Source organism: Thunnus thynnus, chromosome 1, assembly GCF_963924715.1.
Source record: "Thunnus thynnus chromosome 1, fThuThy2.1, whole genome shotgun sequence".
Classification (NCBI taxonomy): domain Eukaryota; kingdom Metazoa; phylum Chordata; class Actinopteri; order Scombriformes; family Scombridae; genus Thunnus; species Thunnus thynnus.
Window position 1 is genome coordinate 20,599,682 of NC_089517.1, and position 17,781 is coordinate 20,617,462.

Here is a 17,781-nt window from a genome sequence, read left to right on the forward strand (position 1 = left end):
CAAATATTTAAATTATGGACCCTACCCATCAGACCATTACATTTACTATCTGTCTTCACAATCAGCTGGCATAAATGGAGCAGGACAACTGCCAAAGCTTTGGGTATTGCAGGTAGACTCTTACTGAAATTGGACACAAAGCTCGTTTGACAGGCGTTTTTTGGGCAAAGTCAATCCAACGCACCAATTATAGTTTAAACAACTGGTACTTTTTGAAAACAAGGACATGGAAGACATATTTGAATGACTATTACGTCAATAAAAACCCCCCACCCCTACTAGTAACAGTTACTGAGGGCTTTGCAGGGAAAATTTGTAAAAAAGAAAAAAAAAAAAAGACAAAAATCAACTCAGAAAACTCAAAAATATGAAGGTGATGCAAGGAGCACAAACGAGGGGCCAAAATCTGTTACTATACAATTACATTAAAGTATACAAAAACCTGTCATCTCTCTCATTAAAATGTTTCCATAATGCAGATGCAATGTGATCATTGAAGTTCTCATGCTGTTTGCACTGCATTGTTAAACATCAAAGCAACTCACTGCAGAGTAAATTAGATTTGCTTTTAACCAAATATGTGATTATTATATTTTTACATGCATTTTATTGACCAATCGACATCACACAAGCCAAAAAACATTAGTATGCCAGTCACAATGTTTCATGATGTGTAATGTGAGGCAATGGTTTCATTCACAAACATTCATTCTGTTTGTTAGTATAAATTAAGACGGCGTGACTCAAGGTTGCTGATTAAAGACAGAAAATAAATACCCGCAGGTTGAGTCAAAAGTAACGGTTGAGTCAATACTGAGGTGTTTTATTGTTGATTCAAGGCAACACATTAATCACACTAAAGGAAAACGGGACCTCAAAGGGAATATCCACTGTGAAATTGATTTGCGTGTTTATGTCATGATTTTGGTTCTGCGTATAATCGTGTGCACCAAAAAGTAACTCAGAAAAAAAATGAACAAAAGAGGCACTTTAGCCACGTTGGTGGGATAGAATTATCAGAGCAGTGAAAGTTCTCCCAAAGTTTAAGCTTCTTCTAAAATAAAACAAAAATGTATTTTTAATTTTGTGTAATACTGTAACACAATCTAGCTGTAAAAATTCCCCCTGATATTTTAGTGGTACATACTCCTCCTCAGCTACACAGATATGGTAATATAAAGTAGGTGAGCCTTGCAGTATCAAATTCAATATCCCCATATGGTATCTTAAGCTAAATATTGTGATTTTTCTGTGCATTAGGAAACAACTGCAGCATTTCAGTGAAGTGAAATTGGGTGTTCATAGATCTGACTTTATATAGCTAAAATGAATCAATAAAAAGATGCTTTGATCTGACCCAGGACTGATGGCTATCCACATTTTGAATTTTAGGCAAAACACACATTTCACAGTCTTTTAAAGAATGAATATACTACAAAGTTTAAAAAAAACAACTACAAAAATAACTAATGAAAAGAACCCTATATACAAAAAGGTATAACAACGTAGTTCAACTTCTAATAAATACACAGGACAAACAAAAATTTGAATTTCCCTTACTCCTTGCACAAATACTTACAATACCAATACAGAAAAGCTATGTTAATGCTTAACCTGAAGAGATTAAACAGTGCTGCAGTTGTGACAAATCAACTGTTTCCTACAATCTATCTTAAATCACAACATCTACCCCACATAGTACACACAAACATAACATTTGATTGCTCGTAATTGGAGAGATCCAAATTTTTGTGGATATCTCTATTGCAGATGCCACTGTCATTAATCACAAAAGATGTTAAATAGCTGTGGTGATGTTCACTGAGTGTGCTGGGTTTTTAGAAAATAATCACATGACATTAGGGCCAGTGTGAGGAAATGACACAAGTCTAGGCTCATGCAGTGTATGCATGCAGTGATCTCACCCACAGCAACAAGCTTACCATGATTTTTGATATGATATAATCAGAAAACAAAATCATGGAGCTACTATTTGAGCAAGTGATTTAAGAACATATTGTACCGACCCCTGTGTACGCAGCCGTCTCGAAGTAAAAGTGATGTAACACAACACAAGAAAATAAAACCAAAGCTAATCCCATCCACATTGTTTGCTGAGACAACTTGATTCTCAACATTGAGACATCTGGGTGTCTTGCTTTCCAAATTCTTCTTTGAAAAGTTATTACAAATGCTAAGAGTCTTCCAGTATCCGGATATTATTGTATCTGTATCAAAATCTTTACCAAACATGGTAAAGATTTTAACTCCTAACAACTGCATTTCTGGCATTTTAATCCTTTGCGGGGGCTCAGTTGTTAGCAAGTTCAAGACTCATATGAACGCTTCAAGATTTCTGGGTACGGCCACAAAAACTACTACACTTCACTTAACATCTCTCTCAGTAAAATGTCATACAACAACATTCCTGGTGGTGTTTACTGGAGGGTAGTTGTATTGGACTGCATTAGGTTGTACATGTGTGCATGATGCTCCTGTGTGTTGCACTGCATTCAATTGCTGATAGGGAGAGAAAAAGCACCAAGCATTCACAGCTCATTTCAAAGTAACACACTGGTTGTCACTTGACCTGAAGCTGCAACTTTTGTGGAAATAAGGTTGATGTGACTAGCGGTGACAGAGGGGTGTTTTCTCAAGAATCTGGTGAAACTGTGAATTCAGTGAGCTGGCTTTCAATAACACAAGCCCCAAAGTCTTTCTGCTTTTATATACAATTCACTGATGAGTATTAGTCCTTCAGATGCCAAAGAGAAAGCTGCGCAATGACATGCATGAATTCAGGGGGCCTCAGAGGACAGCCCTGAAGGAAAAAAAACTCCCCATGAATCAGAGCTCTATAATACAGATCTCTCATAAAATGGATCCAATGGCGATACGTAAGATATAACATAGCTAATCACAGCTACTGATAGTAGGAAAAACATGGTGTTACAGAAATGGCAACAGTAAAACTATTCAAGATGTACGACTGAGCCAGGACTGCTGAGCTGCTGCTAACGACACACACCGTGCTTTCTGTCTGACCATCTGACTAGGCAAGCAAAAACAGATTTTATTTAGCAAGCTTGACAGTACCGAGACTGAATCTGAGGCTAAGCATAGTTTCTACAACGCTAAACAATTACAATAAGCCCGGCTGCTGTCTGTCTGTCTATCTGTCTGTCTGTCTGTCTGTCTGTTTGTCTGTCTGTCTGTCTGTATCCCACAAACGTTGCTCAAGTGACTAAGGCCGGATAAACTTAATCAACTTAAAACATACGACTATCCAATGTTAGTTAGTTATAGTACGATGGCTATCATATCAGGAGAAACCAAAGTGGACAGCTAGCCAGCTAGCCTGACAGATATTCCAGACAGAAGACAACAAAGACAACACGTACCTGGGTCTAAATCCTTTTTTTCCACCAAAATGTGTCACCGTCCTTTTCTTGTAACATGTGAGGTTTAATCCTGCAGAAATTAACGACAAGCGTTGAAAACGGACAGATATCTACATGTTAACCCCTAACTGTAACTCGGCAGGCCTACACAGGGATCGCGATCCGAGGACGGTAGTGGCTGGGTTGTGAAACTGACAACACAGTCCCGAGCTGAGCCGAGAAGCAAAATCAGAGGCAACGGGGCCCTGGATGGCTACGAGCTAAGCTAACGTGGAGGCTAGCTCAACTTCAACTCATCAAATACCCGATTACACTCAACCATTTTGACTCGAAAATGAATCCTATCAATTCTTAAAAGGTAGCACGACCTCTCTATTATGTTTCTGTTTGACAAGATAGAAATGTCTCACTATTTAGCCCTCGACGAAGTTCCCATTCCTGCCCTCCGAGGCTTCCACTGTTGTTTACCCAGCAGGTCGTCTGCTCGCTGGCTGCAGTTACAACACATACGTTACCCCGCTAGGCGGCGCCAGACCGTTACTAAGCATTACTTTACGACACTTTGCGACAGCTTGATTTATTATTATTATTATTATTATTATTATTATTATTATTATTATTATTATTATTATTATTATTATTATTATTGTTATTATTGTCATTGTTGTTGTTGTTGTTAATTGTGTCTTTATTCACTTATTTATTTAATTTTATTTCACTTCATATGGATCGAGAGGATCATACACCATCTTCGACTTTGTTGTTGTCCATATAAGTACGATTACAAGCATCTGATATACTGGTGATAATTTAACATTGTTTCATCCTTGTTTTGCATGTCACCTTCCTAAATCCTCGATTGCAAATACTGTACTCGTCCGTCCCCTGGTGGACAGAGCTTAGTCCTGTAATTTACAGCTTTTTAAGCCCTTTTTCATTCAGGCTAAATGTTTCATCCACGCATTCAAATAGATGAAAATGAAACCCTCTATTTTTCTGTTTTAAAAAAGGACCCTGTGGACAATGATCTCAGTGTTGTGAGACTAATGTTGGAAATAAGTGTTTTCACTTTAACCTGTAATCCCTTAGATTTTTTTTTCTTTTTTTGCGTCTGATAATCTATAAATGAAATCAAACATTCAATCAATAATAAAAAGAAAACATGTAAAGTCTCTCCTCGGAGCTTATGCAGAAGTGAAAATATTTGATGACCTCTAGAGAAACTATGGAAGAGTGCAGACTTATTACTATTATTATTATCATTATAATAATAATAATAATTATTATTATTATTATTATTTACAACTACCACTACCACTACTACTCCTACTACCACTACTACTACTACTACTACTACTACTACTACTACTAGTAATAATAATAATAATAATAATAATAATAATAATATTCTAATTAAATAAGCCTGGCAGATGAAATTATGTTGTCAAAAAATATTATTATCATTATTATAATTATTATTTACAACTACCACTACCACTACTACTACTACTCCTACTCCTACTACTACAACTAATACTACTAGTAATAATAATAATAATAATAATAATAATATTCTAATTAAATAAGCCTGGCAGATGAAATTATGTTGTCAAAAAATATGGGAAATGTAAATTGTTCATTTAACATACACATTCCAACCACCTTCAGTCAGACTGCAAGGGATATTTGAGATGAGATTTTTCACAAGGCCAGACTTTGCATACTGTGCAAAAGATATAGTTTGTGACTACTGACTCCTTACAAATAGCTGAGGCTGTTGTGGCAAATTTAAGAATGAGTCTAGATTAAAGGAACAGTCTTAATGTCTTTTGAGCTCAACAAGAGAAGCAATGTGGCCTGTGTGAGCTCATAAGCTGGGTACATATGTGGACTAATATGGGCTGGAGCATTTCCAGTACTTTGCTAAAAAAAAAAAAAATGTTCCACGCTTTAAATCACAATGCTTGGCTTTTTATTGTAATGGAAAATTCCCTGTAACTGAAGTAAGATTCTCTGTCACTCCGAAAAGCCCTATGTATATGACAGCCTGAACAAACTTGCCTGTTGCAATTCACTCGTAAATAAAACTGTTCCCATCGTAATGGAAAGGCATTAACTGTCTACCTGTGAAATCTTGTGTGAGATACATACAACCTAAAGTTGGCTTAATTTGCAAAGGACCACCAATTAAACGGGGATATACAGATGTATAGTGTTATTTATTTATTCGCCCTCTCCTCCGCAGTGGGTGGCGCCGCGGCTTTTAAAGACACCAAATAAACAACGAAGAAGAAGCAGCAAGAGCTCCGTCTGCGCGCGCGCACGAGTCAGTAATCTTGAGGTAAAATGGCGTCGGGTGCCATTTCCACGGAGTCAAAGAAAATATCAGAATTAAGAGTTGTTGACCTTAAATCCGAGCTTAAACGAAGGAATTTGGACACCTCGGGTGTAAAGAGCGTTCTTCTTGCAAGACTTAAACAGGTAATTAAAAAAGCACGAGCTCATTTGTGCAAGAAAGAGGGATAAACCTGGGGAATGTAATGCAATGTAGCTAACGTTAGCTAACAGACTTCCTGTTTCGCTGGCTAACTTCAGCCAGTTTAGCAGTTAAAATGTTTAAATTAGTACTTTTACGTTAAGCTGTGTAGCCAGTTACACTTTGGCAAACTTCACATACATCAGGCGTGTAGCATTTGGTGTTAGCTACATTAAGGGGAATGATAAATGGGAGAAATTGTTGTTGTAACACTGGAGATGTTCAGCAAAAGGGGTCAAAATGGGCTCCTTCTAAAAAAAGGGGGAGAATAGATGATAGGCCTCCAAACGAGACGTGAACATGCAGAGCAGTGCGAAACTGGGTTTTCTGAACCTGAAGCTTTACGATCTGAAATTAGAGCATCACTTCAAGCTTATCGTATTATAACAGATTGCACGTGATTGGCTTCAGCCTCTGCAAATGGAGTGGAGGACCAACTTAGCATAGGCACGTTCAAGTGTGGTTTTAAATAGACGTGCCTTGAATGTGTGTTTGGTCATAATGAATGATGTTTACAACATCCAAAGTAGGATTTGTGCTTATCTATGAAATAGTTCAGTTAAAAATGGAATGACTTTAGGGAGATGAAGCGATGTCAAAACTCACATGGCTGGCGATTTAGACCGAAAACATTTAGGTGATAGAAATGAAAATGTTCACAATCATTTACTGCATAATGTGCTGGCCTGACATTGATGAAAAGTTCAATTTGAATTTTGTAACATTTAATGTATGAGGTTTGGGGGAAGATCCCTGCTTGCCATGGATATTACTGAAATTTATAAGATCTAAATGATGTTGGGTTTGATACAATTTTATTGAATTTATCAAATTAACTTATTGAATCTAAAGCCTTTTTAAATCTCTTTATCAAATCTGTTTAGCTTCCAACAAATTCAGGTCATGGACATTACTATCTAAAACTCAGAGATTGACATTCCATGTCAAATGTAGTAATAATTTAATATCTTAAGGCATCTAGATATCATATTCACTACCCAAAGCCATCCATCCATTTTACACTGAGCTCACCTTTTTAAAATGAATCCACCCTATACCTTAAAGAACATCATGTTTCAGTTGAAATCTATAATCAGCTGTTCCTGCTGGAAAAAATAGGCTAAATTATTGACTGATGGACAACAAATTATCTTAATAAGTGCCTTTATGTAGTTGCAATGGAATCAGCAGTATGTGGCTTTATTGGCTTTTGTCTTGGCCTGCACATTTAACCTGTTGCACATCCCCAGAGTGATGTGAAGAATTATAGACATGATCTATTGTCATTTTAGTTTTGTTTTTTTTTTACAGTTCTTAACCTTTATCTAACTCTCATTGTCTATCTAGCTCACAGTTTATTCTGTCTTGAGTAAACAACACATGAAACTGCAGTTTTGAACAACAAGAGTGTAGTGTGAGATGGACTGGTTTAATGAAATTACTTTTTTTTAAGGCAATTGAGGATGAAGATGGTGACCCTGAAAACATTCAAATCCACCTTTCAACTGACACCCCCCCTCGTAAAGGCGGAAAAACTAAAGGTAATCTTGCTTTTGATTTTATTGAGATGGGGTGGCTTAGCAAATCCATATGTTCTGTATGTTTTTTCATGTGGATTTTGATCTTTCGTATTATTTAACGTTTCAGGGAAAAAAGCGGATTCAGACGCAGACACCACGTCGGAAGATGTGTTTTCCAAGGTGACTGTGGCATTGCGTTTTTAATATTTGCCACAACTCTGTTGTTGTTTGTTTTGTCTTTGCCCTCTCCTACCTATAATTGCTAGATACTAATATCAAATTTCCTCTCTATGATTTGCATATTGTGCCATCTTTGTAGAGAGTTCTTTAGCATAAGCATTTTAGAACTATTGTTTTTAATTGTGAACCCGATCACCATAATGAGAGCTGTTTCCATGGTTTGTGTGAAGCCAGTTTTAAAGGCAAACCTGAATTTTTTTAAAAGTTTGGGTCGCCAAAGGAGGCCACACAAACCTCTTTCCATTTCAACAAATGTCCAGTGGCTGCCAAGAAGTCAAAGTCTGACCTGATGCCCCAGTAGTGGAGGGGCCAACCTGAATTTATTTAAAAGTTTGGGTCGCCAAAGGAGGCCACACAAACCTCTTTTTTGTGGCAGTTAAGATACTTGCAAAACATGCCAACAACCGTGCGTAGAAGTATTGTTTACAAAGTTCTCATACATGTAATTCAGGCCTTTCTTCTCAGTTCCATTTAATACACAAGAACTGAAAACAAAGCCACAAACTTGATTCACACATGCTGAAACTTCTTCCTTGTGATTCTCTTAAAAGGACTGGGGAAAAAGCATAGTCCATGTATTTGTCAACACATAGTTTAAAGCTAAATTCTAATGGAAATTTTAACCTTTGAAAAATTAAAGTACTATATCTTAAGACCTTGATGTGAGACTTGATTAATGCAATATGGGTGCTAAAAATGATAAAATAGAAGTCCATATTGGAAAACTACTGAAATACACCAACAAATTATATTACACGAGTTCTTTTTCTTGTTGTGCCTGTTATGTTGAAATATTTGTTGCCTCACCTCAGTGTTTTCTTTTTATAGGAAACCGAAGAGTATGAATCAGAAAAAGGTATGTATGCTGGCACACTAATGCCAAACTGTAATATTAAGGTGTTTCTTTTTTACAGCTCACGCATATGATGGCCAGAAACTTCTGGCATAACTTACATCTAGTGGTATTTTATGCCTCTGTCAGCTACTGCACTATCTAGGTCACAATACATTAAAAGGAGCAACAAGGATATGCTTAATGAAGACATTTCTGAAGACCAACTCAACTTTTTTTGTACACACATGAATCATTGGATTTGGGTTTATCTTGACTCAGGTACCCAGTTTACTTGGATTACCCTAAATACTTTACAGAAACGTTCTATTGGTGTCAATGGATTTCCGTTGCCTCTGGCACTCACCTGCTTACATTCCCAAAGGGAAACAAGGATTGAAGGTTTGCAAACAAGCTGACATTTTATTATGTCCAATGAAATGGAAGAAGCAACAACTTGTAGAACGTGAGGATCATTGCACTTTCCTGTTGACATTTTGATTGACAACATTGGTGGACAGACCCATGACAAGTGCATTGCATAGGTCCGAATACTTCACTACCTTTACAGGAATCAGGTGCCTTATTCCAGGCTTTGAGAGGTGAGACAGCCTGTGAATGAGGCTGGGATTTGGGAAACTCAAGGATAGCCAGACTCCTTGAACACTTTGAAAAGATGCAGAGTCCTTGGTTGACAAGGCGTTTGAAAGACAAAGAGACTTCATCGATTCATCACTGACATCATCTATCCAAATCACACATATTGCCTACCAGCTGACTGTAGCCCCAGCATGATGTGTGCAGTGAAGAGACCTAACATACATCATGACCAGGGACTGGCGAGAACAGACTCTTGTGACTAAAAGGACACACCTTTTGTACACAGTTGTGTACAGTTGACTGGACACACTACAGCAGGTTGGATTTGATGATGAAAGACAGTTTTTCAGAGTTTCCTGAAATCTGCTGATAAGACATTGATGACATTGATGATTGAAGAAATATTGGAAGACATTGAAGATTTTCCAAAAAGTCACAGATGACTTTCCATGGACTGACCAGCATAATGGAAGAAACTGAAGGAAGAACTGAGTTTTCCTCCCCATTTGAACTTTGGCTTGAGATTCCCACCTGGAGAACTACCACCACACACTTTAGGAAGCATCTGCACGTTCAGTATGAATTATGACTCAAGTACTTTAGATGTGACAAGAAATGAAGAATACTGAATCATCCCCCATTTTCAGTGAAGATTGTGTGTTTTGTGTCTTCCTGTGGTGTCTACGCCCTCGATGACCACTAACACTGAATGTGCTTTCTATTCTACTTTTTAGGTAAAGTAACATGCGACATGTCAATGTTAAAAGTTGTGTTTCTTGCCATGTTTATCCTTATTAAATCCCTCCAGATGTAACTGATACAGATGATGGTACTCGTGAAAATTCTAAGCCTGCACCCAGTGAGGACAGCCTTGCTCAGCCTGAGGCTGAGGCCCTTGCTGAGGCCGAACCAGAGTCAGAAGCTATGGTGGCTGAGGCTGACTCAGAGCCAGAGGTGGATGCTGAGGATGAGCCAGACGTGGATGCTGAGGCTGAGCCAGAGGTCGACGCAGATGCTGAGCCAGAGGTGGATGAGGATGCAGACCCTGAGATGGATGAGGAGGCTGAGCCAGAGGTGGAGAGCGAACTGGCTGAGATGGATGCTGAAGCCATGAATTCCTCTAAAGAAGCTGAGGACGATCACCTATCCGTCTCAATCCAAAATGAAGATGCCATCACCCTAGATGTTGATGGGGACGATCTCCTGGAAACAGGTAAACATGTGAAACTTCCAGATCCAGAGGCAGAGAAAGGCACTGATGAGCCAGAGGCCTCTGCTGAGACGGGCCCAGATGATGACATGAAGGCGGAAGAGACGGAGGGCCACAAAGATGGTAAGAAAGATGATGGATCCAGGGGTGAGCCCACGAAGAAAGACAGCAGAGAGGCCTTGAAGAAAGCTGAAACGGGAGATAAAGAAAAGGATTCTGGGAAGAAAGGCCCCTCCACTACTGGGGCATCAGGTCAAGCAAAGAGGTTTGTCTTTCTATGTCAGTTCTTTGATACTACTACCAAGTCCAGCTCACTAAGAACGCAACATTGTGGGTAGCCTCAAGATTTTTTTTGCCTTAAGGGAAGTGTTCACTGATGTACCTAATCCTGCCATTTACTACTTTTGATTTGTTTTTCTGACGTTGGTTAAATTGTGACATTACCCAGGAGATGAAAAACACCTCTTACTTTGTTACTTTGACTGTTCCAGCAGTTCTAAAGCCTTTTCCAGTTTCTACACAAGGCATTGTAAAAGAGCATTAGTCCCCATGATGGCAGTTTTTTTCTTTTTGGTCAAATGATTCGCTGTGAAGTTGAACAAACCTCCGAAGATTTCATTGGTCCAGGGAATAAATTGGCTGACAACCTGACCCATCACACCACTGGAAAAGCAATGAAGCCTTTGAGACATTGGTTCAGATCCACGCCTTGCCTACAGGATTTTTTTTTCTGAAAAGTACAAAACACGGTGTTTTATTCCAATAGGTGTATGCTTTGTCACTTAACACCAGGGTTTCATTTACTTTCACTCATTTCAACTGTTTGTTGTTGCAACATTTGCTTTGTAGCTCTTCAAGAGACAGAGATGGAAAAGCTACAAAGGATGAAAAAGGTAAGATATGTCCATATGTTGTCAGAAATATGAAAACTGGGAGGCACTTATCTCATTTTATTCAACTTGATGCAATATCTGTTTTTTAATACCCGATAACTGCTGAATTTGTTGTGGAAAACCTTTTTTTATCAGGAGTTGTCAGCAGCAGTAGTAACAGCAGCTCTCGTAACATATGGGTGAGCGGCCTGTCATCAAACACCAAAGCAGCTGATCTGAAGAACCTGTTTGGCAAATATGGGAAGGTAAATAATTTGTGCTGTGTTTTTGGATTGAGTTGTTCCGTATTTGGAACATGTGTGACAATGTCGCTGTAATTTTCTGCTCGATGTTGTAGAAAAATGTTGTAAATCCAAATTTATGACTTGTTGCTGACAGGTTCTAAGTGCCAAGGTGGTTACAAATGCCCGTAGTCCTGGTTCAAAGTGTTACGGCTTGGTGACGATGTCTTCCAGCACAGAGGTGACACGATGCGTCTCCCACCTTGACTGTACAGAGCTCCATGGGCAGCAGATATATGTCGAAAGGGTAAGGGTAGGAAGCAGATGTCAAGACTTGTAAAGTTGCTTAGGGATTTACTTTCTAGCTTTTCTGGATTTGTTTTATTTCATTGCAGAATATTAGAAGTCACATTTGAGACCTTGAGTGGCCTTTTATTAATGAGAAATTTGTGTCATTACATTTAATTTGTTTTGTTTTTGTTTTCCAGGCTAAAAATGATCCGTTCAAAAAAGAGCCCTCAAAGAAGGAAGCAGAGGACAAAGCAAGTTCCAGCAAATCAAGTGATAAGCGCAGTTCCACCGGGATAAAATTGACAAACAAGTGGGTGCGAAAAAAGTTGAAAAGTGAATCCTTCGCTGGTTGAAAGCAAGTTTAACCTGATGTTCTCTTCACATGTAGAGCACAGCCATCTTACAAAAAAGAGGACAAGAAATTGGATAAACTGCCAGAAAAGGAGAGAGATTTATCCAAGAAACAGGAGGCCAAAAGTGGAAAATCTGAGTCTGTTTCATCTAACTCGGGCCAAGGTTCTGCGAAGAAAGATGACAGAAAGCATGGGCGTAGGTTCTACTCTTCTTGTCATTTAACTAATTTGATGCATTCAGTTAACAAATGATCATATGCTTCATCTTTGATTATTTATATTTTCTTTTCCTCTAGGGACAAAAAGCCCAGGCAAGATGATGATGATGGATCATCCCAAAGATTCTAATATGGGCAAAATGAGACCTTTTAGAAGGGGAAGGTATTTTGATAAAGTAAGACTTTTTTTGTTGTTTTGTTTTGCATTTGTTTGAGTTTATTTATTTTTAAAGCATGTTTTTGTCCTTGTCATCAGGGGATGTTAAATGAGCTTCTGTTTTTTTCTTCCAGCCGTTTGTTAACATGAATATGCAAAGACGGCCCAAATGGTTGATTCCTCCTGAAGAGGTATAAAACTCTTGATATTATGGATATAATGTTAAGTATTTGGTTCTATCATGCTACACCAAAAGGCCTTTTTTTTTAATTCAAATTTCCATTCTCCCCTCTCAGTTAGAGATGATGAAAGACAAACGACCTTTTGCTAACAAGGGGGAAGACATGGACATCCTGCCTTTTGAGAAGATAAAAGAGCAGAGGATGCGTGAAAGGATGGCTCGTATGGAGCGTGCCCGTAGAGCTGTAGAGCTGCGCAGGTAATTTGGAGCAGTTCACACACATTTAAGTCAAAATTAAGAAAAAAATTAAAGTATTTGAATAGAATATATTTTACTGTCCCTGTGGCAAATTTTGTCCTGGACTCTGCTCTTCAGTTCTACGTCATTGTCCTAAAAAACAAAAAACAAACAAGGAATGTATGTTTGTTTGTTTTTAGGCGACGTGAAATTGCAGAAAGAGAACGTCGTGAGCGTGAGCGTGTCCGTCTGTTGCGGGAGCGTGAAGAACGGGAGAACCTGCTCCGGGAGCGCCAGAGACTAGAGATGGAAAGACAAAAGCTGGAGAGGGAGCGCTTGGAGAGGGAGAGGCTTGAGAGAGAGAGAATCCGTATAGAGCAGGTACGTTGAGCATGAGTCACCTGCTTGTAAAAGTAAACACCTTTTCACAGTCAAAGTCAAATGTTAGAGAAATTTTACAGCTACCCCTAAATAAATTATTTTTGAGTGTTTCTATTCTTTTTTTTTTTTTTTTTTTTGCATAACCATGTACACACCCCATAGCAGTTTAATTCAATTAGTGCATTTCAATATTTTTCAGGAACGCCGTAAAGAGACAGAGCGCATGGCACGTGAACGCGAGGAGCTACGAAGGCAGCAGGAGCAGCTCCGTTATGAACAAGAAAAAAGAAACAACCTAAAAAGAGGCCGTGAAGTTGAACACGGGTATATACTGTTTGTATTTTGTCCCTCTGCACTTTCAGGATGATGGTGTGATTGTGTCACTTTTCTGACGATTCGTCATCAGGCAGTGATTCACAAACATTTTATTTAGCATAAATGATACTACAGTACTGACTACACCTTGAGCATTCTGAAATACCCAAGAAGTGGTAATCTTAAACTCATGATGTCTGTGTTTAATGTTTCAGTCGGAGGGACGATTCGTATTGGAATGGCAATAAGAAGATTCAGTCTGACTCTGATGTCCGTCTGAACCAAGGCTCCAACTACAACCGGCAGCAGAACCGCTTTTCAAACTTCAACCCCCGAGAGAGGGGTCGCTTTCCAGAGGCCGCTGTCGAGCAGCCTAACACATACGACAGGTACAAGTGTTTAAACTCGGAACTGAGATTGTGGCAGTGTTATCAGTGGTATTGTTGTCACAATTAAGAGACAATTTTGGACCAATATTTCTGTCAACAGGTCCCACACACACATATGCTATTAAAAACCTATTGATTTTAGTGGCCTCTAATTGGGTTAACTATCACATAAAGGTAAATGTTTGTTTTTTTTCTTATGTGTGCTTGATATTTTAAAATTCACCTCAGGATTATCTAGTTTTTTCCCAGTTTGTTACAACAATGGGTTAAAAGGTAACCTGTGTGGACTAAGGAAGGTAACTAACTGCAAAAAAAAGCTTTCAGGTTATGTCAGAATAGACATAAACTTGTGGATGCGCTGGAAATATTTGGTTCCGTGGATGCTGTATCGCAACTAATCCCAACTTTCTTTGTTTTGTCTCCAGACGAAACCGGTTTGACGGTGAGCCAGAAGTAAAGAAGAGTCGCCCTGCTCCTCACAGAGATGGCTCTGGCTTTGACCGCTACCCCAAGAACTTTGAAACTGTTCGCAGAGCTGAGCCGCCACCTCCTCCACGTGCCGAACTCCGAGACACGGACCGCAGGGAAAGAGATGAGAGACGGCCCGTACCCATGCATGATCGTCCTATGGGAGCCAGAGCTACAATGCCTGGCATGTCGCACAACCGCTCACCCAGGGATGGAGGGCATGGATGGAAGAATGATGGCGGCATGAATGCCAACAAGGGAGATATGCGGTAATTTCAATGATGTATTTTTGAACAATTATCATTTGGATGTTGCTTTGCCATAGTTGAAAGCTAATCTTTGTTTTAATCTCTTGTCTGCTGTTGTGCTGGTGCTGGGTTGAGCAGAGGACCTATGCGAATGCGTGCAGATCGATCAGGCAGAGATGGACCAGGTCCTTCGCTTAGAGGAGGTTCCTCAGCCAGCCGTGGAAGGAGCAGCTTTAACGATCGAGATGGTGGAAGACCCATGGTGATGAGTGACCAGGTCAGCTTACCTTCATAGTGCATTTCTTTGATCCATGGTTATGCATAAAATATTAAAATGTCCTTAGGTTATTTTTTAAGTCTTAAAGTTCTTAAATAACTCAGCTAGTGCTGAAATATTGATTGATGATTATCTACAGAAACGTTGTTGAACTCAATGTTGATATTTGAGTAATTTATCAAGCAAAAATAAACATTCAGTGTGATGTGATGAGGATTTTCCACTTTTTTTCAGTTTTATTAGTCTACTGGTAGTCTAGCAGATCTATAATCTGCAAGATTACAGTCTGTTTTCACTTACGAAATAAGAAATACTACTGTCTAGACTTTTTAACAGCAAAGTTTCAGCCTTTAGTTTTAACTCAGACTCACATTTAACAGTTCATAGAAGACTGGTTCCTGACTCCAAATCTGTCTCTGCAGCCGTTTAGCTCCGGCCGCCAGGTTGTGGTGGAACGTCACAGCAGGGAGCAGGGACTGAGAAAGGAGTGGCACGGAGGATCAAGTTCCCAGGGCGGCGGCTTCCCTGACAATCGTAGGATGGGAGACACACGGGGCAGCATGATGGCTCCGCCTTCCAGGTAAAACAAAGTTACAAATGATGACAAATCTGAATAGTACTGACCCTTGTCCTCCACCATCTAACACTTGATCTTCGTCTGTCTTTTCCTCAGTCACTCCTCGTCCGGAATGAACCGAATTGTACAGATCACCAACAACCCCATTCCCAGCGGTGGCAACGTGGGTGGTTTCAAGCCCTTCAAAGGAACGCCGCGGCAGTTCTAACTGTCAACCAAATTCTGCCACTTTAAAGCACCTGAAAATTTTAAGACTTTTTTGAACTCTTTTTTTTTTTTTCTTTAGAATATCAACTGTTTTAGGTGGCACATTTGTAGCCATGAGGTTGATAACACTATTTTATTTTGTATAGACAAGTGTTTACCTCAGTGTAGGGTTTTCCTGACAGTTCTGCTGTTACCATTAAACAACCCCGTGCACAAGTTTTACTTATATTTAGGACGCTATTGTACAGCTCTAGGTCTTTGTAACAAGTTTTCAAGTGATGTTATCACCTCCTTCAATTGAGTGTTGTTTGTACATTTTCAGTAGCTTAGTGTTGTCTTCATTCTTCTGAAGGCAACGTCACACTCAGTTTTCCTGTGTTACATGTCTTATTTTAGTGTATTATAGAACTCATGAAGTGACATAGGAGTAATTTTTATTTGAAGAGTCATGCTTGGTGTGGATGTTGTTTTGTAAAAGATTTGTTGAATTTGCTTAAAAAATGTCAAACTGTAACATACCCCGCATAGTAGCAAAATACCTCTCATAGGCCGCGAGTGAGTAGGCCTTCATCTCTAAAATAAAATTTGACATTTAAGTCTGTCACCGTAGAGCATTCAGTGGTGTCGGTGTCCGGGAAAGGACCACAGCATGTCTTCTATTTTTGTTATTACATCAAGACTTGAAATTTGGGTACACTACGCAATCAGTCTGCGCACAATATGATTTTGTTAGAGGCATGATATTGTTACACCCTGTGGTACAAGCAGGAAGCAGTTTAGTGGCAGCATATCTGTTGTGAGTCTGGAAAATATGATTCACAACATGAAATCTCTACTTGGATAAGACCATCCCCATAAACCTTTATATTGCTTGTTGTCATTTGAGTTTTGTCTATTTTTATTTAATTTAAATAAAGAAGTCATGCTTCTTTGTCCCTTCATAGTTGGACCAAGGCTACACATCCAGGGCTGCAACGCATGCACTGAGATTATCACACTCTTTACAGTTGGTTGATAAAGCTTGATTAAACTTCACAAAATTAAGAAGCAGAATGACTCATGATGGCCTCGCTAGTCACAGCTAGATTAACCTATTAATAGAATAGGGTAATAATTTGCTGTTGGGTCCCTCATTAATCCATCTCCCATCTTCTCCTCTGTGTATTGTGTCAGCTCATGCTCCCAGTGCACACAGCAGCAGCTAAAAAAACAACCAGTGCTCCTACACTGGAATATTACTGCCTGGCCCCAGCTCCTCTGTATGTATGTTGTCACAGAACTTTCTGTAGGAACATGTACTATGTGACCACAATTTACACAAAAATAATTAAGGTCTCAAAACTAGATACTGACACTGAACATCTTTGCAAGTTTGCACCTAACTTGCAGATGGTGACTTGAATTTAAAATGTAAATATTAATATAGAAGTGAAGATCCATGGGAACAATCAAGGATTTTCATACAGCAAGTACAGCATTGCTAAATTCTGTAGCCTTTTCCCTCAGACTTTGATGATGCTTCATTGACATTGACTGCCATCTGTGGTGCCTCAGGCTCAGACATACATTGTCATTGTAAAAAAAATTTAATGAATTGATTTGACCAGAGATGAAGTTCAGTCAAGCTTTGGAGAAGTTTCAAGGATGTTTGAATTTAATTTGTCAATAATTTAACATAACATTATGGGCTCTGGTATGCAGGTCCTTGTCAAAATAATGCAACTTTAATTTGTTTTGTCTCTGTCAAACTATAAAACAAAGGAAAAAGTCAGGGAGTTGTGTACTGTCAACAAAGGGACTGCAGAAGTCATTTTTGCTGCGTTTTTTTTTTTTTTTTTTGTATTATGCATCTTTCTGAAATTGGTCCTTGCATAACAACATGGGCAGGGATGGCATGTGAGGAGCCTGTGAGTTGTAGTTAATCATTAACACTGAAGTTTATGCTTTATACTTTTCTTAGAGTATGAGCATGATATATCAGGTCGTCTTCTAAGTTATTACAAACAATGACAACAAAGCAACTATTGAT

General features: G+C 38.9%; 2 protein-coding genes across 6 annotated transcripts in view; one reads left to right on the plus strand and one right to left on the minus strand.

The window, feature by feature from the left end:
• The window catches only part of rnf111 (ring finger protein 111), a 31,551-nt gene extending 27,655 nt beyond the window's left edge, over positions 1–3,896 (minus strand). For 2 of the 4 annotated variants that reach the window (XM_067589661.1, XM_067589650.1), the window contains exon 1: positions 3,402–3,884. The gene's annotated coding sequence lies outside the window, so the exon portion shown is untranslated. Of the gene's footprint in view, positions 1–3,401 lie in introns of all 4 variants that reach the window. The other 2 variants (XM_067589640.1, XM_067589632.1) reach the window with 2 other exon arrangements.
• A 1,827-nt stretch (positions 3,897–5,723) lies between these two features.
• sltm (SAFB-like, transcription modulator) lies at positions 5,724–16,348 on the plus strand. 2 transcript variants are annotated; one of them, XM_067589687.1, is made up of 20 exons: positions 5,724–5,882; positions 7,391–7,478; positions 7,585–7,637; positions 8,526–8,553; positions 9,938–10,604; positions 11,189–11,232; positions 11,368–11,477; positions 11,611–11,760; positions 11,942–12,054; positions 12,133–12,293; positions 12,394–12,491; positions 12,607–12,663; positions 12,769–12,911; positions 13,091–13,271; positions 13,471–13,595; positions 13,802–13,975; positions 14,401–14,712; positions 14,830–14,968; positions 15,391–15,548; positions 15,642–16,348. In XM_067589687.1, exons 1-20 carry the CDS (start codon positions 5,748–5,750, stop codon positions 15,751–15,753), a joined length of 3,048 nt encoding a protein of 1,015 aa, XP_067445788.1. In that variant the 5' UTR covers positions 5,724–5,747; the 3' UTR covers positions 15,754–16,348. The 2 variants fall into 2 exon arrangements, with proteins under 2 accessions (XP_067445788.1, XP_067445799.1); XM_067589698.1 differs by lacking the exons at positions 5,724–5,882; positions 7,391–7,478; positions 7,585–7,637; positions 8,526–8,553 and adding an exon at positions 8,561–9,863.
• Positions 16,349–17,781: the final 1,433 nt, after the last annotated feature.